The sequence below is a fragment of the Diorhabda sublineata genome, chromosome X (genome assembly GCF_026230105.1).
Source record: "Diorhabda sublineata isolate icDioSubl1.1 chromosome X, icDioSubl1.1, whole genome shotgun sequence".
Taxonomy (NCBI): domain Eukaryota; kingdom Metazoa; phylum Arthropoda; class Insecta; order Coleoptera; family Chrysomelidae; genus Diorhabda; species Diorhabda sublineata.
The window spans coordinates 31,949,039-31,975,324 of NC_079485.1; the positions used below are offsets into that span (position 1 = coordinate 31,949,039).

Below are 26,286 nucleotides of genomic sequence, written 5' to 3' on the forward strand. Positions count from 1 at the left end.
TGTATTGTTATTTTATGTATATTCAGACTAAAGCTACGATCTTAATTTGAACGTCATCCTAATACTAATAAAACGTATCGAAAGCATGCCTAATTATCTGTCATTGTCAATTTGAGGTGCGTTCCGAATGTTAAGAAACTTATTATTTTTATGATACAATTTCCCTTTCATATTAAATTCAATAAAAAATGTTTTGACTCAGTTTGTAACATAAGAAAAATGTACGTTTATCGAGCTTACAAATTATATTTGAATTCAAAATTTGACAAATGACATCCATTTAAGTGATGACCCCTCACCACCGTGACGGAAAACGGAAGTGTGGAACGTAGTTTATATTAGAGGAGTGAAAGCTGTGTAAAATCATTATTTTTTATACTTAACGCTACTAATCTACTAAGTGAACATTAAATTCATTCTAAGGCCGTATTTGAAAGAAGAATTCAATAATCGCCTTCATTTATATATATTGGGCAAGTTCTACACCTGTATGAGAGATTCCCTAGCAAGGTAAAAAAATTGTTGTTACTACGTAAATGATGCTATACTTGTAATTTTAGTTATGGATTCTAAGCTGCTTTAGTAATTTACATTCTAATGCATTTTAATATTTAGGCAAGATGAACATGCATATTGAATTTTATTTCGGGTGTTTTCAGTACATTTTCATGATAAATTTTTCTGGAAGTATCGATTGTACCTTAAATCTAACTTTGCCAAAGTTTTTTATTAATTAGAGAAATTAGTATCAATGATTTAAGGTATAACTGGGTAAAAATGAATAAATTTTTAGTTTTTATCTATTAATATATTGTCGAAGTATTGCCACGACTATATTTTGATATTATCTACCTAGTTCAGGTTGCTTGTATTACTAGGTAGAAATTTGTGTTCACTTAAGCAAAATAATAATTAACAGTTGAGATTTTTATATGTTGTATCGTAAAATGCTCAATATACTATATAATGTAATAATAAGTTTGATACAAAGAGCTTATTTTGAAAATAAATGAAATTATTTACCTTAGCTATAGAATTTGGAAAAAAAAATCAATGTATGTACAATAATAAGTGTGTTATATTCAATTAGTAACACTCCCTAATCCACTAACACTAAAAGCAAATATCCAAGAAGTAAAAAAAAATTAACCTGAGAATAGATCTACACTAGTTGATCTGTAGAAAATTCTCATCTTACGGTGTTGTAATATCTATTGGTACGCTGTTGTAATATCTATTGACACATATAGTATTTGGTTTTTGGATTGTGCTAGTTGTCCAAAATATTATTTTTGATGCTTCATTTCTAATTTTACTTTCTACATGAAAAATTACATAAAAAGGGCGATTCCAGCAATTCTTAAAGATGTTGTACAACATAAATTGAAAGCCATTAATTGACAAGTCCCTATAAGTTTAATAGAACATTTTATTTTGATTGACAATAAATGTGATAAAAAAGTAACAATTCATATATTTAAAATATTTAAAGTATTTAATGATAGTTTAGTGGTTTATTTATATACATAATATTGTTTTTAAATAACCAGCTAACTAAAAAAGTTTAAATCCTATTCTCTTATCAGTTATACATAAGATATGTATTTTTATCAAAAAGATTTTCATTAAACTTTGATTAGAATAAAATTCTTCAGTGAAAGGTTTACATAAATACTTTCATAACACATAGTTGAATTATTTCTTATAGCTTGTTTTTTTCTTTATATATTATAGTTCGTACAAAGAAATTCACATTTATCATCATTCCTTACTTTATTTGGCCACATAAACTAAGTTGTTATATAATATAAAGACAGAATATGTGATGAGAAGTTGATTCTAAGAACTTGTTATTTACATTATTGAAGATGTGTGATCTGTTTCAATACAAGCAGTAGGACTTATTCATTCATAAATGTTATTAATAAAATGTAATGTTGGGAGATGCTAATTTCCCTAATTTTCATTTTAGCTCATGTGGAAGTGTTAAATCACTAGAATCACTACTTAGAGTGGTCAGGATCGATGTTTAGTTTGTCTATAGCATCGAGTATATTTCAAAGATCTACCCAGACAACGTGGAGCTGTGTGTTGAATTTTGCAAAATATTTTTGGAGTAGTCAGAAAACGAATACTTTAACAATGCACGAAGCAAGGAAGAGGTATCACTCTCATTCAAGATCCAAATCTAGATCTTATTCTAGAGACAGAAGTTATGATCGTAAGAAGCTCAAAACGCATTTGAATGGAAGAGATCGTGATGGAAAACGTAGAAAATTAGATTCTTACGATAGTCCATCATACAAAAAATCAGTCAGCAGTCAAAGAGCTCATCGATCAAGGCAGTATGAAAGAGGAAGTAGCGCCGAGAGGAGGTACAAGAGGAGTCGCAGGAGATCCCGCACTTCCAAAAAACATCGTTATTACCACGACAAAAAGAAGCATAGAAGATCCCTTTCAACGGAGCATCAAACTTCAAAAATTGCATCTGTGGAGGATGACGAAGAAGGACATCTCATTTATGAAATAGGAGACATCATAAAAAGCAGGTACAAAATTTTAGGTACACTCGGGGAAGGCACTTTTGGTAAGGTTGTCAAAGTCAAGGATTTAGAAATGGATCATTACATGGCCTTGAAAATAATTAAAAATGTTGAAAAATACAGGGAAGCAGCCAAGTTGGAGATTAATGTTTTGGAAAAATTAGCCGTAAAGGATCCCAATTGTGATTACCTTTGTGTAAAAATGTTGGACTGGTTTGATTACCATGGACATATGTGTATTGCTTTTGAAATTCTGGGATTGAGTGTTTTTGATTTTTTGAAGGACAATAACTACCAGCCTTACTTCTTAGATCAAGTCCGACATATAGGGTATCAATTATGTTACGCCGTTAAATTTCTACACGACATTAAACTAACCCATACAGATCTTAAACCAGAAAACATCTTATTCGTAGACTCTGATTATGAGTTGGTATACAATAGTAAAAAACGAAAAAACGTTAAAAAGGTTAAAAGAACTGATGTACGATTAATAGATTTTGGCAGTGCAACTTTTGATCATGAACACCACAGCACAATTGTCTCGACACGCCACTATAGGGCTCCAGAAGTTATTCTAGAACTTGGATGGGCACAACCCTGTGATGTGTGGTCTATCGGTTGCATTTTGTTTGAACTGTACTTAGGCATAACCCTTTTCCAAACTCATGATAATAGAGAACATTTAGCCATGATGCAAAGAATCCTAGGAGAAATTCCCATTAGAATGGCAAGGAAGACTAAAACAAAATATTTCTACAGAGGAAAACTAGAATGGGATGAAAAAAATTCAGCAGGAAGATATGTAAGAGATAACTGCAAGCCTCTTCTGCGGTATAAACAATCTGATGATACAGATCATAATCAGTTATTTGATCTCATATTTAAGATGTTAGAGTATGAACCTTCCGAAAGAATCACTCTGAAGGATGCTTTAGAACATCCATTCTTTGATAAAATCCCGTCCCACCTTCGGTTAACTGACTACAAGGCGAGTGTCAGCAGGGAGAGAAGTGTATCAACATAAGAAAACCAAGTTTTATTATATATACTTTTACGTATATCGGTGATTTAAGACAATTTGGGAAAATATCTATGTCGATACAATATATTATGTAGATATACTTACATTATTCAATGATTTGTTTATTGCACTTGATCCAGTAAGTATTGACTGAGATCTATGAAATATTTTTCTACGAACAAGCAAGATTTGTTTTCTTTTCATATATTTTAAATTGATATGTGATATATATATATATATATATATATATATATATATATATATATATATAAACAGTTACAATAGACGTGATGACTAATTTTTTTTAAATTGTTTTCTATTGTTTTGAAAATGTTTTTATTTTTAAAAAAATATTCTAGAAAAATACTGAACTCGCTATTTATTACTGTTATTATGTCAACCTTTGTAATTACACTGTCTGATTTTTTAAGCCTAATATAAGACTAAGCATTGTTGGTGTAGTGGTAGCATTAAATAGTGTCTTCAGGATAAGTATCACCAGAAATTCCAACTTAGTACAAGAAATTCGTGAAAAAGATGCTTTTTTTTCTACATTTAGTTTCCAAATTCGTGAGAAACAAAAAGCTTAAGGGGGCATTCTGGACTAGAAGCCTAAATTTTAGGCGTTTTTGAAACTAACGTAAAAAAATTTGTATCGACTTTTTAAGACTATAAAAAAAATCAGAATTTCAATGAATTACAAATCGGTAGAGAGGGAGCTACAAAAAAACGGTGCATCCTGGTTGACCTGATTCGAACCCTTGTATTGATCTGGAACAAATTGAAAAATTTTAAATGTAAAAAGAAGTCGTTATAACATTGACCTTGTCCAAAAAGAGTTCACAAAATGGCGTCGACATGAAAAAACCTAATTTTTCGCCCCTTTCGAATTTTTTTAAAATACTTCAAATTTATTTATTTTTTTTTTAAATCCAAAGGGGCAGACGCGATAGAGAGATATATAAAAAAGATTTCCTCCAAATTTTAAAGGAATCGATCGGGTAGAACTTGTGATATCATGTCAACCACTTCAAAAAAAGTAGTTTCCAGAAAAAAATTCGTTTGAAGTTTGAAAAACAATTCCAGTAGAATAATTCGTTCTACTCGACTGTTTAAAGACATGTTCTTAAGGGTCTAAGCTTTGAAAATATGCCAAAAAATCGATTTTTTTTTATTTCTGGACCAGAATACCCCTTAAGGGCATTAGCTTCTAATGATACCAGATTTTTGACGTCTCGCAAGGAAAGGGGATAAAAAATTTTTTTCTAACCAAACCCAACCTAACCACGTATGTAAACTGATGTTTTGTGCCTATATTTAGATTTTTTTGAACGCAAAAAAACTCACCCTAGTCCAAAAATTCCTTCATTTTCTTAATATGCTTTTTGAGATATCTAACGCAGCGTTGGTTTTTGTAGGTCTGCTGCTTCTTGAGAGTTTCCTGTACTTCTATAGCAAGTGGATACACAATTTTTTTAATGATTAATGAACTAATTAATTGATTTTCAGAGTAGGTAGAATTATCTTTATTTATCTTTACCACAACATCAGCTACGAAACAAATACAAAAAAAACTAATATAATAATAGGTTTATTTTTTAACAAAGTCAAAATCAAAGTCACACACTTCTTGTCAGTGTTTCCAACAATCAAAAATTGATCTTCCTAAAGTCCCAATCAAAAATCCCCACAACTACTATACTACTATAGATTAAAAAAATGTAAATAATTAACAATTTTACAAATACTTAAGGACTCTTGAGTTAATGACTTATTCATTTCTTCAAGTTCTGGATGATTTTCTTCAGATCAAAACTCGCTGGAGGATTTTGATAATACGAATTTAGCAGTTTCTTTCTGTCCAATTCTCTTAGCCTTTTTTGTGGAGGTGCTCTTGATGGACCTTGAATATATAAAATTCGAATATTAACATAGCGTTTAATCAAGACCTAATGTACAGAATAATGCACATGATACTGTACATTCATTCAAAACGTAGATTTGAGCATCAAATATAGTATTTCATACTTTGCAGACTTTTCTGAGAGTACATATTCATCTTATTATACAATGAAATTGCTCAAAGTTTTAGCAAAAAAACAATAAATGATCACTCATCAGGTAAATCTAATTTCTCGTCGGCCATGTTCAACAAGTGACTAATTAGTTGTGTTCTTACCTACAAGATGTCACCACTCGTCTCAGTATTTTAAAACATGCATTGCCACACGGTCCCAAAATGTAAATTGTCAACAAAATAATAATGATAATCAATTAATATAGAATGTGGACTATAGGTCTGAAAGGGTTAAACAAACATTTAAAATGTAATTACGAGGGCCGTTTTTTTTTCAACCTCTGATCACTCCGCGGGCATGCGCTGTAGGCGACTGCGAAGCTCTCGCACTACACACTCCGCCATTGTTCACATTCAGGCGTCAGTCGGCGTTGTGCTACAGCCATGTAAACATGTCCGCCATTACTGATGCTTTCATTGGAAAATGAGTCGTGTGTATGAGGAAAACTTCATGAGTAATGATGTTAAGTTTGAATGGTGTCGAAAGTTTGAGAATAGCCGTAATGATGTGCATGATGAAGGGGGCCATGGTCGCAAATCTGTCGTTTCAGATGACCAGTTGACAGAATTGTTAAAGAAAACCACAGATTCGCCATTACTGCTTTGTCTACGGTATTTTAAGGTCTGTTTTGTACTCTAATTGAATTTATGAGCGGCAATTTTCTTCGGTGATTAAGTCTAAAAGTACCTTTTGGTGATAAAATTATTGTTTTATATCAACTTATCTTTTATTTATAGCCTATCGGAGGTTGAGAAAAAACCGACCCTCGTAAAAACAATTATAATTTATCGTAACATTTGCATCATTCAACAAAAAAATAAATTATTCAACTAGCGAAACTTTGATAACACGAATTCAAACAGAAATTTCCTTTTTTTAGAGTAAAAATTATACGGGGGGTATATTCGAGATACTAGAATGATTTCAATTCCGACAAGAAAAGCGTTGGGTTGTATTCGAAGGAGAGGCTATTTTGGGGTATATAAATTTTGTATAGTTTATAAAAGATGGTACCGTCCGTCGACAAAGGGTGGTTTAATGTTGAAAATTGGTTGATACTTGAGTATTTCTAGTAACTTTTTACTACTGTCATCATGCCTATTGAAATTTTTTTTGTTTCACAACATAATCGATGTGAATCCATTAATATTTCCAGATCTTGCTCTAAACTGGCAGATTTCATACAATACTTACAACAATTTCGAAATTATACAAAAAATTTTTTCCCCATTTGTCTTAGGTTATATTTATTGAATCATAGTTAAGAGGCTTAAAATAGGTAGAAGCCATGATTAACATTTCAGGATGTGTTCAGCAAACTATTCTTTTTAAACTTAAAGAAGAAACAATCGCATGTTCCTTACTAAGCAAATTCTATCTAATGAGTTGTTTATATTTATAGGTGTGACCATAGAAGGAATCTACTGTGATGTATATAGTGGCAAGCAGATGCTACTAGAGGTAATTAAATAAGTTTAAAATTTGTGCACTGACCTTTATGACCTTTAAACCATTTTGTAACATCCCTAATGTACATTGACAATACAATAATTGTTAACATGTTTACAGTTTGGAGGTATTCTTATAGAAGTGTCCCTTTAAGCATTTTTTTTGTATCCAGAGCCGATTCAAGTAGAGAAACTTCTAAGAATCAAACCACGTCATTTCGATATTTAAACTCAACCAAGTTGGAATTTCTTGTGGTGGTATTTATACTGAACATATTATACTGGCACTCACCTTTGCACTGTCCGGTCTTTCGAGCCGCATATAAATAGAAAACTCGAAAGAGTAGGGGGTGTAATTGCGAGGGTTGCCGTAATGCTAGTAAATGGTGTGTTTAGTTTTGCTGGCAGTCGAACACGCTAGAAAATTTGGTATACAGTATATCCATAAACTAACGTACGATGAAAATTTCAATGTAACTATTTTTTTTGTAAGAAAGATCTGTAATACAGATTAACTAAATGTAATACATCATTTTTCGTGAATTTTGAGTTAATTTCACATTTTTTTTAACTCCTAGAGATATGCAATCTGTTTAGCAAAGTGATGAGAGTTTGGTTTGATTTATTGATTGGTTCTCATTCTTTCATTATATACCAAAATCTACATCAAAATAAACTTCATAGTAACGACTATGAGGAGTAAAACTATCAGATAATTATAGTAAAATCACGTTTAACTGCACTGACGCACTGTATTTGACGCTCAATCAATTGATGGTTCTATGAATGGATTATAAGCAGTTTTCGTGTTGAATTTGTAGCCCCTTCAGTTCAATATTCTTCATTTCCTTCGGTCCTTTGCTACTTCTCTTCACTCAGTCCTTCCTACATCACCTGTATCCATTTTTTGGGCGTCCTCATCTTCTCACTCCCTCTACTAATATTCCCTCAATTCACAAAGTAGCATTCTGTCCTAACCATGTTGCTCTTTGTGCCATATTTGTCTTATTTTAATCCAACAACATATTGATTGATGAAGCTAGGAGGTTTTGCGCAGGACTGAAGGAGTTTAATGACATATTGGAATACATTGCTTGGGTATTCATTTCCTCAAAAATAACATTGTTCCAATGTGAACTTTTGCGCTCACAGATTAATTTAATGGAGAACTAAAATTGCCTACGACGGCTCAGCAGGTATTCTCCGTGATGGTTGCCATTTCGAGTCAAATTGTGCCTAGGAAGACGGTTTGTTACCTTAAATTTTAGATTTGACTTAACCCCAAAGGAATAAGACCATAGGTGTTGAATCGGGACTGCTTGGAGACTTATGTCACATGTCCTGGAGATCAATTTGCCTGTAAAATCGTGGAAAACATCTGTGAGAAGTTGCCGGACCCATATTCTTTGGTTATAACCATGAAAATTTTGCAGTTAATGCTTGAACTGTGTTGACATCGCAGTCAATATACGGTCACTTCAGGCTAATGTTTGTATTTTGGAATGGTTGCACTCCAATAGCGGCAATTTTGCTTATTGACTGTACATTACGATGAAAATGAGCTTCAACTGAAAACAAGATGTTGGTAAGCGTTTAAAGGAAAAGCACGCTTCCCAAATAGAACGAGTCTACGTTTTCGACGGCTCCAGAAGACCATGAACGCCTGGATTTTGGTTTATACTTCTTAATCTTCTAACTCCTCGACCCATATTCCATTCAGTCGAACACTTGTCACATTATTCAAGTGGCGAATATTGCAGAATTTTCTACGTGCTACAGCCGAATAACCGTTTAAAAGTACATAGAAACATTTAGAAATGAATGTTTTTAGTATTAGCAGCCGAAAATATGCTCATTATACTCTAAAAATGTGCAGACGCCAAACAGCATACATGTGCACTCGTCGTTCTGAGAATACGAGTTGTGAGAGACAGACCGATGCGCTGACGCGGCAAAAACGAAAGTTTCTGTGAATTATCTGATTCATTTATCTATAACTATCAAGAGAATTGATTGAAGCGTATATTTATTGTTCACAATTCATTTTTTAAAGAAAATAAATTTTTAGTTTTCCTTTTTCAGAAAACCGCACACCCCTTAGGGCGGATCTGCTTGTCATAAGTATTTTTTTCAGACTTTTTGGTCCTCTTTCGTAAATATTTGATCAATAAACAGATGTGGCAATTTCTTGCGCGTTTTAACCTTAAGTCCTCCATTAAATAACCTACAAAACTTATTTCAATCAAAATTGACAATGACATTGTCATTGTGACATCCATGACAGATCTATCATAGACACCATAACCCACAGATGAGTAAAATAGACCATGGTTACATATATTTATTGATATGAAATAAAATTTTACTCTTCAGACCGTTTGCCTACATTTACAAAAACTTTTTGAAGATGTGGTCGAGGAATACTTTTGATCTTTTCTTCAATATTGTTAAATGTTAAATTTTGTGGATTATTCTCGTAAACCACGGTCTTAAGAAAACCCCACAATAAAAAATCAGGTGTAGTTGACTCGTTTTGAGACACCCTGTAATATTTCTTTACATTCGTATAACGGAAAAGATCCAGTTGATATCGGAGGTTATTTGGTTATTTGCCTTGTATCACAGATTATTTATAAAGAATAGTAAATTGAAATTTCATAAATAGTAGATTTATGGACGTACTGTATATATCAAAGGTAGTAATGAACTTAACCAGTCGAATAGTAATTTTAGTATACAATGGCCTTCTTTACTTTATTACAGCACTTTGAGGATCCTTTCAGTTCTTAATTATCTTCAGGGTTCCCGCGTGTTTTATGAGATTTTTTTAAAAATATATTTCCTTTTTGGTGCTCGAACACATCCTTGTTTATTTTCGCCTTCATTTTTGACTGTTATTTCTTGATTTTTTTTGTTTTTATTGTTGGGTGCTTTTATTTCTGGAAGTTTAAAAGCATTTAATTTAAGTCATATCTCCCTTTTTTTATTTGTAATTCCAAAATACGTGGAGTGTATTATTAATTTTTTCATGTTATATGGCTCTTTTATGAATTAAATAAAATTAATGATTTTATTTTACGAAGACTATTTTCACATCTACGTCTGCTGCTACTATTTGTTTCTAATATCTTTTACAGTTAGTTGGTAAGGCGTTGGGTGGTACTTTACGAATTGAACACATCGGTATTTCTATCTCTTTAATCTTAATTATTTATTGAATTTTAATAAGACTGAAATTTTGATATTAAATGTAATAACAATTTAATTATTATTTTATGATAAATCGTCCTTTTTAATAGAAAATATGTTTAAAAAACGACGTTTTAACCTACTTCGGTATTCGTCAATTTTCTATAAAAAGGGACCTAAAATCAAGACGATTCATCACAAAAAAACGTATAAAAATGTCTAAGAAATGAAAAAATTAAGAAAATTATTATTTCATTTAACCATAACCTTTCAAATGACAGTTTAAAAATATCATTAATAATAACTGCAACTCCAAAGTATTGAGGTGTTTTCTTTAAAAGTGTTTTTCAACATATGGAACAAACTCGCTCAAAAATAAAAAGTTTTGGGAAAATGCGGTTCATCCAAGTGTATTTTTTATTCTTTAGTTTCATCGATATCAGTTTTTTAGAAGAAATTGAAACCAATCGGACGCTATGACCACGACGTTTGCAACGATCAATTCAGTCTTTACTTGCCACAAACTCTCTACCGGTCTCTTATTTTTTGAACAAAATGCTTATTTTATATCGTTTTTTGACGAAACCACATCGACAATACAGTTTAAAGGAATTCAAAGCAGGTCTTCCTTAATATTTTGAGTTTCTTATAATATCTTCGTTTTCTGTTACCTCTGATTTAGCTCTTTGTTGTTTCAACATCAATCTCGCAAACAATTTTCTGGGCGCGTCTTTTTTTATTCATAATACCGTAACACGACAGTAAATAAAGGGTTGGTCCAACCAAAATGCACGATATTAATTGTAAATAAAACAAAAAAGTTATCTTAATATTTTTTATAATGATAGAAGGATCCATGACAATTATGTGTGAAACAAAATATCGGCCAAATGCTCGCCACGCTTTCGGTGGCATACCTCTATCCGATGGTCCATATTTTAAATGACTCTGAGACATAATTGAGGTTCAATGTCGTTAATGTGCCGAATTACATCGTCCTCTAGCTCTTGAATTGTTCTTGTCTTATTGACGTACACTTTTTCTTTAAAATATCCCCAAAGAAAGAAGTCCAACGGTGTCAAATCACATGATCGTGGCGGCCAATTAACATCGCCACGACCATTGAATTTCTCGCGCAAAATAGCCATTGTTCCGTTGGCTGTGTGGCAAGTGACACCATCCTGTTGGAACCACATATCGTCCAGGTCCATATTCTCAATTTCTGGCCACAAGAAACCCGTTATCATCTCGCGATAGCGAACACCATTCACAGTAATTGCACGGCCGACCTCATTTTCGAAGAAGTACGCCGCCAGTCCATAAACTGCAGTCACGCCGCCAGTCACTCTTTGTGGATGCATCGACTTTTCAACAATCACTCGTGGATCCTCGTTTGCCCAAATGCGGCAATTCTGCTTGTTAACGAATCCACTGAGGTGAAAGTGCGCCTCTTCGCTGAAGATGTCACCATTTACGTCTGTCTGTTCAACCAACCAATCGGCGTTTTGACGACGCTCGAAATGGTAAGCAGGCTTCTGCTCTTGAGAAAATTGAACCTTGGAAGCGTGTAAATTCAAATTCTTATTCAAAATTCGCATCAGTGATGTTCGTGAGATGTTTAATTGTTGGGCGCGACAACGAGCATGCACAGGTATTTTCACATTTCCTGCAGACCCGGTTTGCTGAAATTTGCGCACAATTTTCCCGATTGTGGACACATTTGGTCGATTATGTTGACCAAAAAAATAACGAAGTGCACGAAATGCATTTTGATTTGAAGTCCCATTTTCGTAAAAGGCTTCAACAATCTTAACGCGCTCCTCAATTGTGTACCTCTCCATAGTTGAATTTGTCAAACACTGAAACAAAGAAACGTCAAATTAATTTATGAAAAAAACTTGACGTTAAGGTGCGACTCACAATTAACATCGCGTGCATTACAGTTGGACCATCTTTTATAACAGAAATCATAGGGGGTGTTCTGAGTAAGCTACAATTTCCCAGAAAAGCGGTGTGGTTGTCTAGCGGTCGTCATATGACGCATTGGTGGAAAATTATCGATATGGGCATAACAGTATTACCAGATTTAGATGATTACGAGTCATTAGAAGAAGAAAAAATCGTTTGGAGGAGAGAGTAATGTTATGGCAACATTTTTTTAATGCTTTTCATTAACTAGGATATGAGACTATATTTTGGATTTATTATTAGATCCTTGTAAATTGAACACGTTTTATAACTAAGAAACGATATAAAATGATTTCAAAATATAAAAAATTCCAATATTTTTGACGGTTAGTGTATTTGCCAAGCAATCGACATATAATTTACATAAACTGAGTTATATCAAAAATATTAGGTCGAGATGTGGCTATTAAATAACGAAACTGGTGATATAAAATATTTTATTTTGATATGCGAATATTTTTATTGTTCGAATTTTTTTTTCTGTTAGTTCCTTCGGGATGCGCGCGCTTTTTCTTTCACACCTTCAACAGACTCTTTTCTGATAAGTTTGAGTCATTTTTAATCGCAATCAAAGTGTCAATACAATTATTTTTGCGAGCTATTTTTTCAAATGTGTCAACAGTTTTGCACATACTTTTCGCACGTTGAAATTTTCGATCAAGATTAACGACTTTTTCATTATTTTCATCCGTTTTTCACGTGAATCATCTACAATATCTTCTCGGTCATCTTGAAAACACTTGAGTTACGTGGACGCGACAAACATTGCCATACACTTGCGACTACCTTGCATTATAAAATATTTGATACAAATAGACATTTCTCCGAACAAATTACCTCAGTAAAACGATAATCCGTCCGCACCTGACCCAGGAAACTCCCAAGTAACCTTCTTAATGTCCAAATAGGAAACAATTGAATTAATCCTCCCCAATATACCTGACGTTGGGAAAAATCAAAACCTTCTACTTGCTTTTTGTTGCATACTTATACGAACCCAGGCGAGGCGTTTGGAAACGTGTATAAATTCATTCTATCTCGAGACATCGAAGCGATCAGATCTCGAACGCCGATGCTTCCACAGACTTAGTTCGCGCGACGTAGTTTAATATTTCGTTGTATACATAGTTTGGTTGGTGTATTATGAGAAGTTTAAGGTATCGAACTTTAGCGCACTACCTTCGACACTAAGAATAACGCCAATAACAGGTGACCTCGACGTGATTAGCAACAGTTAACAAAGTTATGGGCGCTAGTCTTAGTGTCGAAGGTAGTGCAATAAAGTTCGATAACTTAAACTTCCCATAATACACCAACCAAACTATGTATACAACGAAATATTAAACTACGTCGCGCGAACTAAGTCTGTGGAAGCATCTCGGCGTTCGAGATCTGATCGCTTCGATGTCTCTAAAGTCTAGACAAAACGAGTTTCTTCTCGATTTCAAACGCCTCGCCTTGGTTTGTATAGGTATGAGGCAATGAGCAGGTAGAAGGTTTTGGTTTTCCCAAAGTCAGGTATATTGGGAAGAAACAATTTAATTGTATGCTATTTGGATATTAAGGAGGTTACTTGGGAGTTTCCTGGGTCAGGTGTGAACGGATTATCGTTTAATCGAAGGAATTTGTTCGGAGAAATGTATTTTTAAACGCAAGTTCACATGTCGTGGTTGCTACTCTTCAATAAAGTTTCATGTGAAATTTTACAAAAGCCCGTTTCTTCATTTTTATTTCAAAACTAAAAAAAATAGCATTTATACGAACTAAGGCCACGGCTACATTTGTTTCTCTACAGACATGTTAGAAAACGCATTCGAATGATTAGGTTACAACTTAAAGAGTTGACAATCGCTGACCTTTGGAGCATGCGTACTGTGTCCGTAACAGTGCTAGTCCCTTTATTTAATAACCACGCCTCTTATACTAATACAATTTTTGTTGTTTCTTTGAATTACTCTCTTTTATATACACGTACTTTTCATTTTTGAATATTCAAATTTATAACTGTCAGTTGCAGTATAGAAATTTGAAATTTCAGTCTTAGTAAAACTATATTGTCATATTAGGTGACTCTCATTTATATTACAAAACGTTATAAATAATTATATAACAAGATTTTGGGAAAAATAGACTCACGAAATATTCGTTTTCATCAATATTTCATAAATTTTTCCCTAATTCTTCATTTTTTTTTTGTAATTGTAAATATAAGCTAGCTATGTTTTTCACAATAAAATTGAGTATATACACAAAATATTTTACAATATTGTCTTTCAGCCTGTTTATTATTTTCTAGAAAAAACCCAATTTAAATTTAAACTCGATGTAACATAAATTTCTAATGAATTTTAAATGTTTCACAACACTGTTTAATCATAAAAGAAAATGTAATGTTTTTTTTATTATATTATAGCACAATGTAGAATATAAAACTGTTTATATAGAAAATTTAACATAATTCATTGGTTGTGTATAAAATAGTGATATATTACAGAAGTTTTTATTAAACACAACATCCTTTTTCAAAATATAGAGGGTGTCTCATAAATAATATCGATTTACATTGATCGACAAAAAGAAAGCCTCAATATTCGAAGTATATCCCACAGTTCACCAAAGGAGCGTCCATAAACCACTTGGTCATATTATAGTTCTTTTGAAACCCCTCCCTCCCTGCACGACTTTTCCAAGACCCCACCCCCTGTCGTGGTTTTGTTTCACAATATTTCACGTTTTCTATTGAATATTTATTGAGAAAATTTCATTATTTTTAAAACAATGTATTCATGATTTTTTAACGTTTGTGTGCCAAAGAAAATCATTTTCTTCAACAAAATTTCAGCATCCCCTCCTCTTGGCCGAGCTACGTGGTTTATGGACGTTCCCTATGCTCTGAGACCTTGATGAAACCATTCTTTAGCCTTAGCATCACCTTTGTATTCAAGAATTTCGCCTTAGATCTGAATAAATAGTAATCTGATGGTGCAACGTCCGGACCAAATGCTAGTTGTGGTAGGAGTTTAATATAATGCAGTATATGGTTGATAATTATCTTGTAAGAGAACCCGCTTCCGCTAAGCTAAATTCGCATAATTCTCCAACAAAACCTCAAACATTCCTATCAACTGTACTATATACCTCCTCGGCATTGATAACTCGACCATTTGGAACGATTTCGAAGTACATTGAACCTTCATGATTCCACCAGACACACAACACGGCTTTCCTCTCGAATCGACTTCTATTTTCGATGGGATTTAGTAATTATCTTTTTCTAACCACCGATTTTCCATGTTCGGGTTGTTTGGAAGCATCTAAGAAAACGATTATCTTTCGGCAGAGCAGGGGATATTTACACAGCTCTATTCGACGTTCCGCTTTAATCTTGGTTAATTCGATGGCACTATACGATAACTTTCATCGATCTTAACCTAATGATTTGGAAAGGCGATCTTCAGAAGATCCAAAGGAGTCCGATAAACGGCGAGTGCTGTTACTAGATTTGTTTTCTACTGCTTTCATTGGAACCCCAATATCCCACAGGAGAACGGCCTGAGTTTGAACGAAAACAATTTAACTAACGCTGTGCTGTTCACTCATTAATCTTAGGCGCATTGTGAAATTTTTGGCAGCGCAGCACATCATAAAGCATCATCGGCAAAAATTGTGTCGTACAGTGTGGGTTTGATTTCTGAGTCATATTCGGATGCCAAGCTTGATTACTATTACTACTTCATCAGAAAACAAGAAAGAAAAAGCGGTGAATTAATGATCAACAAATTAGTTCAAATAAAAGCGTTGTGTAGTATAGCGAAAGATTTATAAAAAAACTTTCGTCTCAATAAAACGGAATTCGACTAAGTTCAAATGATGATCCAACCTCTTATTTATTTTGAAGAATATAATGCTCAAAAACTAATTGAGACTGAAGGAAAACTGGATTACCACGCACCAATTCTATCAAATTTTCTTCTCGATCCATTGCAAAACTTTAGTATGCACCGCGACACAGTTTTGGTGCCATTGGCCCTGCGCCAAAATTTATGTTGCTACGTGCTTCTCTATATTTATTTCAATGTGAACTTGTCCCCTCAATATTTTTCGTTCATTAATATTCCATTCAATGCCTTGATAATTGCAGAGCAAGTTTCCATTATGAGTTCCAAAATGTGAGGAGCAATAGCGCACGTGAATTTCAGGTCTTCTAATCCATGCCAGATGATAGGTCACAGACAATATTTTATTTGGATAAATCGCTTCACGCATTTTAGTATCCTTCATCGCAATTTCGAGGAGGACTAAATCCAATAGATAATCGGAACTTTCTTGGTCCGTTCTCAAAAAGTTCCTGTGGTTCTCTGGTTCCGAATCACATTAGGTTCGTTCCAACCCATCAAAAAACTGTTCTCGGAACGGTAACGATTCTGCGCAATAGAGATTACGCGATCCAACCGACTTTGGAACCGTTTCCGGGACGGTCTTTTCGATACTTGATTGATTGCAAGTACAAGAAACGTGCATAGCCGGAGATTGCGCAGAAAATATCTATAAACAGTTCTGATAACCGTTCCAAATACGGTCCCGACTAACAGGTTAGAACAAACCTATAGAAAGTTTGGGGGATGCTCATGAGTGAAGTGGTTTTTCAGTTTGTATCATTCCTTAGACCACCATCGTTTCGTTTGGTTGTTTTTCCGCTTAACGGCAACCAATGTTGAAGCGAGGAAGCCCAAATCTGCATTTGACACCTTGATTGTAGTCTCAAAAAACACTACTTGATTTGTCAGCTTCGACTGATGAGTTTTCATCTAAAGATTGAGGAGGTTCAAGCATTTGATTGTGTACGGCCTACTTCAATTAACTGTGTCTTCCCCTCCAATAATCCCTTGACAATATATTTCAAATTTATCGCATTCCGTACTATTAATTATAAAAACGTACTGCGTCGTCAATAAACAAAGAGAATTATTGAGAGAAAGTGAAGCATGTTGAGGCTTAGGAATTTTTATATATGAAAACAGAAATTACTTATGAGACACCCTCTGTATATTCCAAAAATTTGATCAAATCAATCCCCAGATACAAAATCATTTGTACAGGCTTCTGATGATATTAATATCAATTGAAACTGATGTGAAATGTGTGATACAAATTTTTAAGGATTGGTGAGTATCAGCAGGAAAGACGGCAGTTCGAAAACAACACTGTATACAACAGTATAATAGTATAATACTAAATTGTATTTATTTTAAACATAGACTACCCCAATAATCAATAATTGAAATACTTTTTGGTTTTTTAACTTTATTACAACTTAGGACTACCAGCGAATGGAAAGTGGCAAAATATCTATTAGGATCGACGATTATTCAGGATTCTGCACTCATTTGGCATCTTTCGACAACTCCAAAAGAATCGAAAATTGTTTTCAATACTTTTATGTTTCGAAGATGGTTTTCGATTTTTTCTTAAGGGAATTGAAAACAATTTTAATTTTGAAAGACTCAAAATCAAGGATTCGATTATTAATTCCAAAATTATCTTTCGAAAATTGGAATGCATAAACGATTTTTGGTAGATTGGATTTAAGAAGTCGTTAGTTTTAATACGAGGATTATATCCCAGAAGTACAACGTAATCTTTTAGCTGAATACCCTTTTCCCAGCGATGTTTATAATGAGAATCGTCAAGCTCCTCAAAATAGCCATTAACTGCCGACATAATTTCTTCAAACATTCGATCACAGAGTCGTTTTTTGATGTCTTCTGTTGAATTAAGTATAGATTCCGGTCTGGAGCAATTAGACAATCACGTAGATGTCTTCAGATTGTAGATAGACCGGAAAAGTATGCTTCAATTTTCAAATTGGTCCTCTTTTATTTTTTCGTGGCAATAATATACGAAAAATCTATATTTTTCCTTGTACTTATTTGGTAATAAATTCACGACATTTCTAGTAGCATTTACCAATTGGTTTATGTTTTGCGCAACCGGACATCATCATCACTGTTCATTTCAAATATTTTTCAACGATCCATAAAATATAATACTAGTAAATTTATGACTTCTGTCGCTACAATAAACAAATAGTCATTGTCAAGTAAATGAATTGTTTTGAATTATATAATAGAAGGATGGTCCCAGAAGGTCCTGGCTCTACAAAGAAAACACGAAAATTTTGGGAAAAAAATTTATTTTCCATTGTAATCGCTTTTTAGCTCTTCCCAGCGATGTTCAATAAGTTCGATACAATTTTTATAATAAGAATCGTCAAGCTCCTCAAAATAACCATTAACTCACGACGTCATCTCTTCAATACTGGAAAATCTTTGACCATCAAGTGTGAGAATAGAAAACAATCTGGCTAATGGATTGCATGAAGTAGCAATTCATACTCTATCTCATGAATTTTGGCCGTTGCAGAACGGATGTGTGAGCTGGTGCATTAACACTTTCTTCTTAGCCAAATACGACCGTTTCTGCTCGAGTTCTTCGCTCAAACGTTGGAATAAGTTTGCATAATACTATCCGTTGATAGTTTTTCCTTTTTCAAGATAATCAATTGAATTATCCTACGCGCATCCCAAAAAACCGACGCCTTGACCTTACTTGCAGGTATAATGGTCTTTGTCTTCTTTGGAACCCTTTTCAGTCCATTGTTTTGTTTCGGTTGTGAAGTGATGAACCCACGTTTCATCCATGGTTATGAAACTGCGCAAAAATTCATCTCTATACCAAACACTCAATGGAAACAACTTCAAGATGCTGTTTTTGTTTCATCTTGCGCACAGTTTTCTCATGCCCAAAATTCCAATTAATTTGCGATGTATCGCACTTTTTGGAATGCCTAACTTTGTGGTCTTGCAGTCTCACCCAGAGTAAAATCTAGTTCAGCTCTTATATTGGTTCAATTAAGGCCTTCTTTCCCATGTTTTCAAATTCACTGTAAAACGTTCACTGTTGATGGCTGCCAAACAAATACGAAAAAACGTGGCGTCTTCAAACTTGTATAGATTGTGTACTTTCTAATATTTTTCGAGCAAGCTACCTCCATCTCTAGACCAGGTCAAGTTTTTCTAGGACCATTCTCGTTTATATTTTTCTGCTTTTCTTTTGCTGGAGAGTCTATGCAATTGTATAGTCTAAGGTGACAACAGGAATACTGAGGCAAATATTGACTCGAGATCAGCGTATACTTTAAAAACTTAGGAAGGAAATTCCAAATTATTTATCAATAGATAAAGTGAAAATTTCTGATTAAAAAAGTAATTGAAGTCTTTATTAGAACGATCTCGCCAATTGCAATTATTTTTTTAACGATTTTTGTAAAAAAATTTCATTAGTTTTCGATCTGTTCTACCCGCAACTAATAATTATTTCATAATTTTATTCTTAAGGAATCATTCTGATTTTATTGAAAATCACAATTATCAAATATTTTCTCAATTTTTTGCAATTTCTTCCGCATTGTGTCCACTACCTGTACATTTTTTGGTTCAGTCTATGAAATAAATACAATAGATGAATTAACTAGAACTATTTTACCATTTAGATAAAAAACATAGTTTTAATAACATTTATTAAGAATGTGAATAGAAAACGAAATTTTCCGTCTTAATTTTAGTATACAGGGACTGTAGTAAACATTAAGTCTTTATACAAACTAAAAATTATCCGTATCTAGTTTCTTTAATCACTTTTGGAAAAGTTTTACAACATGTATTTTTTTAAAGCATTATGCCTTGTTGCAAACTCTTATTACATAACACTATGGGGCTTAATCCACGAGATTATACTGGAATACAAAGGAAGTTTCGTACATTACCTACCATCTTCAATTCATTTTTACAAAATGGTTGTTATTTGAAGTAAATAACCGTAAAAGATGAACCGATACCCGGGAAACTTGAATGTACTTGTATGCATTCATATACTAAAGAGCTAGTACATCAAAACATTGAATTTTTTATTCGAAAAGTCTGTTTGCTGTTTGTTTGTTGGCAGTTTTCAATAATCGGCAGTTGTAGTGTATTTTCAATATTCACTTTGACACTTGGATTCATTCAATTGAATTGTCTGTTCATTCCAAGACGCATAGGAGATACCAAGGAAAGGATGTACAGTGTGCAAACGTCGATTGATTATTTCTATTACTGTACATAATTATGGAAAATTCCAAAATCAAATTCAAATTATAAATTGACTTTCTTCGACGTGAAAATACGATCTTTACCTCCAACCCTCACGCGACTTTGTTTCTATTATAAAAAAATATGGAATCAAAGTTTAATGCAGCAATTGAGAAAAATAAAATAAAATCATATTACAGAAATTCGCTACAACTAAAATATAATACAAAATGTATATAGGTGCTACGCCACTTTTAGGCCCATAGCTTGTAAATAATTCCTTTCGACTCTTTCCTACTTTTTGCTTTTGTTTCTTACTCTCTTAGATATTCCATCACCTCTGTGTACTATTTTGGTCTTCCATGATCCATCAGTTTTTTGTTGCTTCAAAATCTAGCTTTCTCTGGATATGACACAGCCCCTGTATTACTTTGTTTCTCCAAGTAAATTCCGTATCTTATTTCTTCTTTTCAGTCATAACTCCCCCTCCTTTTACTCCCTATTATCCTTTCGAGGACTTTCCCATATATCTAATTTCTATCTCTATAGATGTAGATTCGCCTTTTTGGAGCATTTGGTGCTTCCAATTATTTACTTTCCTTCGTCATCCTTGCTTCTAGATTTCGTCAACGTCGTCCTTGATAACCACCCCGAGATACTTTGAACTTTCTTTAAGCTCATTGCCTTTTCTTCGTTCTGTTCCATTTAAAAACTTCTCATAGATTCTTGGAGTGGTGTGCAAAAGGTGAAATACAAAAAATTAACTATGAATATAATATATAACTGCCTTCTTACCCTTGCTAACATATCGAGCATGATCGATCTAATCACAACCATTATTCTTTGTTTAAAGCCATTTAAATCGAAAAGTTCAGCTTCGTATACAACACCCCATAGAAATAAATCTAATAATGTAAGATCAGGTGATCGCGCTGGCTATTATATCGATCTTCGTCTCTCTATTCATCGGTCGGATAATATTGCATTAAGACACTCATGGTAATGTGATGGTGTTGAAACTATTACGCATTCAAAAAAGTACCAAACATTAACCTTTTGAGGTTATTGGGTGTTTCCTCTCGTCCAATGAGGATTGACCAGCAAATAGACGATTATCGTGACCTTCAAGTTAAAAAGTGCACTCATTAGAAAACATAATGTCTTCTAATCGGATAATATCGTTATTCAATATTCCTCTAAAATAATAAGTTCTATCAAAATCAAGATCAGAATTGAAATGGATCGAAAGGCGTTTGTCAAATACTCCTCCACGTAAGAATAGGATTCAGGGAATGTTATGTGGTCAGTACTGCTGTACGGAGTGGAAACTTCGACTTTGAAAGCTCAAATTATCAAAAACCTTTTGAGATGTGGCGCTATAGATGCATCCTGAAGATACCCTGGACTGACAGGTACTCGATGTATGTGGGTTTACCTCGTACTCATCAATTTGATTTCATCACTCAGTGTATTTCTACTTCTCTTTTCTAATATTCCTTATTTCTATAACCAAATATTTGTAAAATTGTTATTTTATGCATTTCCATTAATCTAACAGTTTTTCGGAAACGTATTTTTAATAAATTCCAACTAAAAATCTCGACTATATTATAGCGAAGAATTCTATCTCAATTGCTGCAATTATTTTGTAAAATATAACGTGTTTAAATAGAGAATTGAGAGACCTTTCCAAGCTTATAGTTTCCATTTAAGAAATTGGGAAATTTCACTCGTAGGGGATTTTCACGTTGAACAATGTCAATTCGTAATTGTGGGATTTCTCAATAATATGTACGGTGACCGAAATAAAGAATTTATTCCTTTCGGTTTTTACACACTGTATAATAATTTACATAATCTAAAACGTTGCTGAAGTGAGGTTATAGTTGTGAGCAGTCGATTCTGCTTTTTTTCATAAAAAAAATTGTATTCACATTCTTATATTCAAATATACTTCACGGTTATCAGTGCTACCAATAAAATCATATAGTAGAAAGTGAAACTAATCAACGTTCTTTTCCAGTGATTCTGTATCGAATGGGTAACGACTTCTACATGAAATCTACTCGGAGATATATTAATTTGAAGTAAGTATTTTTTTTTTCGATATATTTTCCTTAAAATATTCAGATGCGACAACGAGGTAACTTCAGGTACTTATCAAAACTGAAACTTCATTATATCCAAACATTTGAAGACTTATCGTTGTTAAAATCAAAGTTTCGTTTTTGTTTTAGGCAAAGACTGGTGAAAACTCTCTCGAAGTAACAAATTCCATACAATTGCTCTTGAAAACTGTTATAAATTACCTAAAGATGAAGAAGTACCCCTATATTCTACATTTATATATATAGAAAAGTGTATGCTTCTCCAAATGATTTTGGTGAGTAAATAATCGATTTATTCGAACTAGATCCTAATAAATCATTTCCAAAATCCAGTCCTTTGCGTTTATCTGTATATAAATGGTACAGTGTAAATTCCAATACCAGTTAAATCGTGTTTAAGTTTAAACAATTTTATGATCTGTATTTGTTGTACTGAATATTTTGTTAACTTCGATTAAATCCACCGTCAATTGCATTATTTGGTCCTTCGAACCGGATACGGAAAGCTCCAAAGATCAAACAGTATAATTGTGAGTGTTGGTGTAATAAGTTTAGTTCAAATATCAGAAATTTCAACTACTGACAATCACATTCTGGTCCTTCGAGCCGGATGGAAATCTCTAAGGACCAGGTATTATTGCTTAGTGAAACACTTTATGTTTACGTAGAATAACACTGTCTTGTACTTCCTGCCTTCCATGGGTTCATATGCGGCTCCGAAGGACTAGGGTAATGTAATTAGAAGTATCTAATCCAACAAAAAAAAACACAAATTTTGGGAAAAAATATAGTACGTAATCTCCTTTTATCTTCATACACTTCTAGCGATGTTCAATAATTCCGGGAATAGAAAATAATCGGAGGGGGCTAAATCTGGCGGTTAGGGTTCAAACTTTAATTCATTATTTTTGGCAATTGCAATAACAGATGTGTCAGCTAGTGCATTATCTTGATGAAACATTTGCTTCTCAGCCAAATGCGGCCGTTTTTGCTTGATTTCTTCGCTCAAACGTTGCAATAAGTTTGCATAATAGTCGCCGTTGATAGTTTTTCCTTTTCCAAAATGGACAATGGAAATTATGTCATGTGAATCCCAAAAAACCGACGCCATGACCTTGCCTGCAGATGGAACGGTCTTTCGCTTTCTTTGGAGCTGATTTTCCCTTTTCAATCAATTGTTTTGATTGTTTTTTTTTTTTCGGGTTTGTAGTGATGGGCCCACGTTTCATCAATGGTTATGAAACGACGTAAAAATTCGGCTTCATTTCTGTAAAACTTGCCAAACACTCGCAATGGAAACAACTTCTCGATGCTGTTTTTGTTCCATCTTGTACACAGTTTTCTCATGTCCAAATTTTCTGTTAATATGCGATGTACCGCACTTTTTGGAATGCCTTCTATGTCTGCTAGTCACGCTCTTTCAGTCGACGATCATCCAATACCGCTTTGGGGTTTTTTTAACATTTCTGGTGTCTTTACCTGATTTGGTCGACCACTACGATGCTGGTCTTCGCATGTCCTACGTCCTAATTTAAACTCTGCTGCCCAATATTTTACTGTTGATAACGAAGTATCAGTCTCGCTCAGGGTAAATTTAGTCCAGCTCTTAGTATTAGTTCAACTAAGACCTTCCTTCCCATGTTTACAAATTCACTAAAACATTCACTATTGACGGCTGCCAAACAAATACGAAAAAACATGGCGTCTTCCAACTTGTATAGATTGTGTACTTTCTAATATTTTTCGAGCAACTACCGCCATCTCTGTTATGCCAAGTACTTCTGGGATCATCCTCGTAACATCAAGTGTTAGAATTTATGAAATTTTTGATGCCTGCCTGGTCTTTTAATCCTGATATACACTTTCTGAAGGCTAGCGAATGTTGGTTCAGTGATAATAAAGTTCAAATTTTTCACTAAGCCAGAATTCCTGGAACTGTTGACGATATTCCTACTGAACATATTACAACACCACTCAAAATTATACTATCTGGTCCTTCGAGCCGTAAGAGATCAATATCCGGTTCGAAAGACCTCGTAGTCTGCCCTTGTTGATTATTATGTATGTAGTTTTAACTGTACCAGTTATATTGAGCTTCAAATCGTATTACATAAAACCTGGTCATTCAAATTTTGTATTCCCGTTTTGTATGGTAACCACATTATATGTTTAACATTTGCCACACCAGTAACTATACTCTTTTAGGTGAAGGAAAAATTATGTTTACGATTACATGATTTTTTCTTGCTACGTTGTATCTAACACTGCAGCGGTATATTAAAAATTATTTCCCATAATAATGATGACAATCTTTAGGAAAGACGATGTAGATGTATTGGGAGCAGACCAAATATGTATCAACGATTCTACGGTTTTTTCTAGTAATTTTTTATATTATAGTAAACTCAACTTACAAAGACGACTCAGTAAACACACGAGAGTAGTGTAGTAGTTTTGGATACTAGTTTATAAGAGAGTTGGATAGGGAGTTGAGGACGACATTTGATCTGGCTGCCTCTTTAAGTTGAGTGTATTATATGCCATTATTGTAGCTTTCATAAATCTGAGCTAGGAACAGATTACACAATGTTTAACCCTAATAAGATATTTTCTCCAGATTTATTTAATTATCCCTATTCCACCAACTTTCCATTATCATGGTTCTACTGGAAGCATATAATATGTAATACTCTTATATGGACAGTTGGTCTCGTTCGAGACACTTTATCTTTACTGCGCGTGCTTGAGATTGCGCAGAACCTAGTTGGAACCTCGGAGGATAGAGAAATCGTTAGCATTCTGTCTTTCTTAGTCGGAACAGCGGCCACTTATAGAAACTGTCCATATGGAAGTATTACATATATGACTGGAAGTACATTGTACTGGGTGGACCAATAAACCAATCTATATACACATTCTTGTTGTGTTGGAAAAATACTAAGTCTTACTATTGTGAAAGTGTAAAAATTTTTATCCTTATGGACAACATTTTGTTACATAGGGAAATTTGAAAGTTCAAAAGGTTTTCAGAGGATTATAGAGGACTCAAGTAAGAAATCTTTTGATAAGAAACACTGAATAAATATTAATCTGCCCTCAACAATTGGTTTCCAAATATCGATTTAATCAAATATATCTAAATTTTTTTCTTATTTAGGTTATATCATCTTCCGAAGAAGCTATTCAATTTTAATCTTTGTTTGATAGTACAAATATAAAAAATTTTAAATTTACATATTTTTATTTATTTATTACATTATTTTTATAAACAAATGTAAAATCAATTTTAACTTTGAAAAATAATAAAATAATTTTTAATTATCCCCATCTTTTATTTATCATGTCGTTATGAATGTATTTAAAAAAAAAAGAATTTGATTCAGGTACGTACTGCTGAATCAACAGGAATTTTTTGAAAATTGGTTACAAGTTTTGAGTTGTGTGTAAAATATTTCTGTCCTTTTCTAACGCATGAGGACTTCTGAAAAGACCTCAAAATTTCTGGAATGATCTGGAAAGTTACAAAATGAGTGCAATTTATTATGATCGATTTATAATGCTCAAAAAAATTCTAGAATGATCTAGAAAGTCCTAAAATGAATGCAACTTATTGAAAGCGATTTAAAGAGTTTAGAAATTGATCTGGAAACCTCCAAAATGTGTACGAGTATTTATCCAGAGGAACCAAGTCGAAGTGATGTACATGTAAATATTCTAGAGTGTTCTTGCACTGGAAATTTCGATGTCTGATGTTATATAAACAGAAATTCAATTAAAAAATTTATCCTGATCTATTAAC

At 33.4% G+C, this 26,286-nt stretch overlaps 1 protein-coding gene across 8 annotated transcripts; it reads left to right on the forward strand.

Moving 5' to 3' along the window:
- The first annotated feature begins 305 nt into the window (after positions 1-305).
- Positions 306-25,806, forward strand: LOC130451704 (dual specificity protein kinase CLK2-like). 8 transcript variants are annotated; one of them, XR_008910781.1, is made up of 6 exons: positions 321-510; positions 1,973-2,549; positions 7,048-7,106; positions 22,403-22,466; positions 22,617-22,762; positions 24,693-25,806. XR_008910781.1 is itself a non-coding variant. In XM_056790893.1 (2 exons), exon 2 carries the CDS (start codon positions 2,026-2,028, stop codon positions 3,568-3,570), a length of 1,545 nt encoding a protein of 514 aa, XP_056646871.1. In that variant the 5' UTR covers positions 321-510; positions 1,973-2,025; the 3' UTR covers positions 3,571-3,753. The 8 variants fall into 8 exon arrangements, 1 of the variants encoding a protein (XP_056646871.1); XR_008910779.1 differs by having other exon boundaries at positions 22,617-25,806; XR_008910780.1 differs by lacking the exon at positions 7,048-7,106.
- Positions 25,807-26,286: the final 480 nt, after the last annotated feature.

Coding starts and splice junctions, on each gene's coding strand:
- LOC130451704 (XM_056790893.1), top strand. CDS start 2,026: ATGTTTAGTTTGTCTATAGCATCGAGTATATTTCAAAGATCTACCCAG.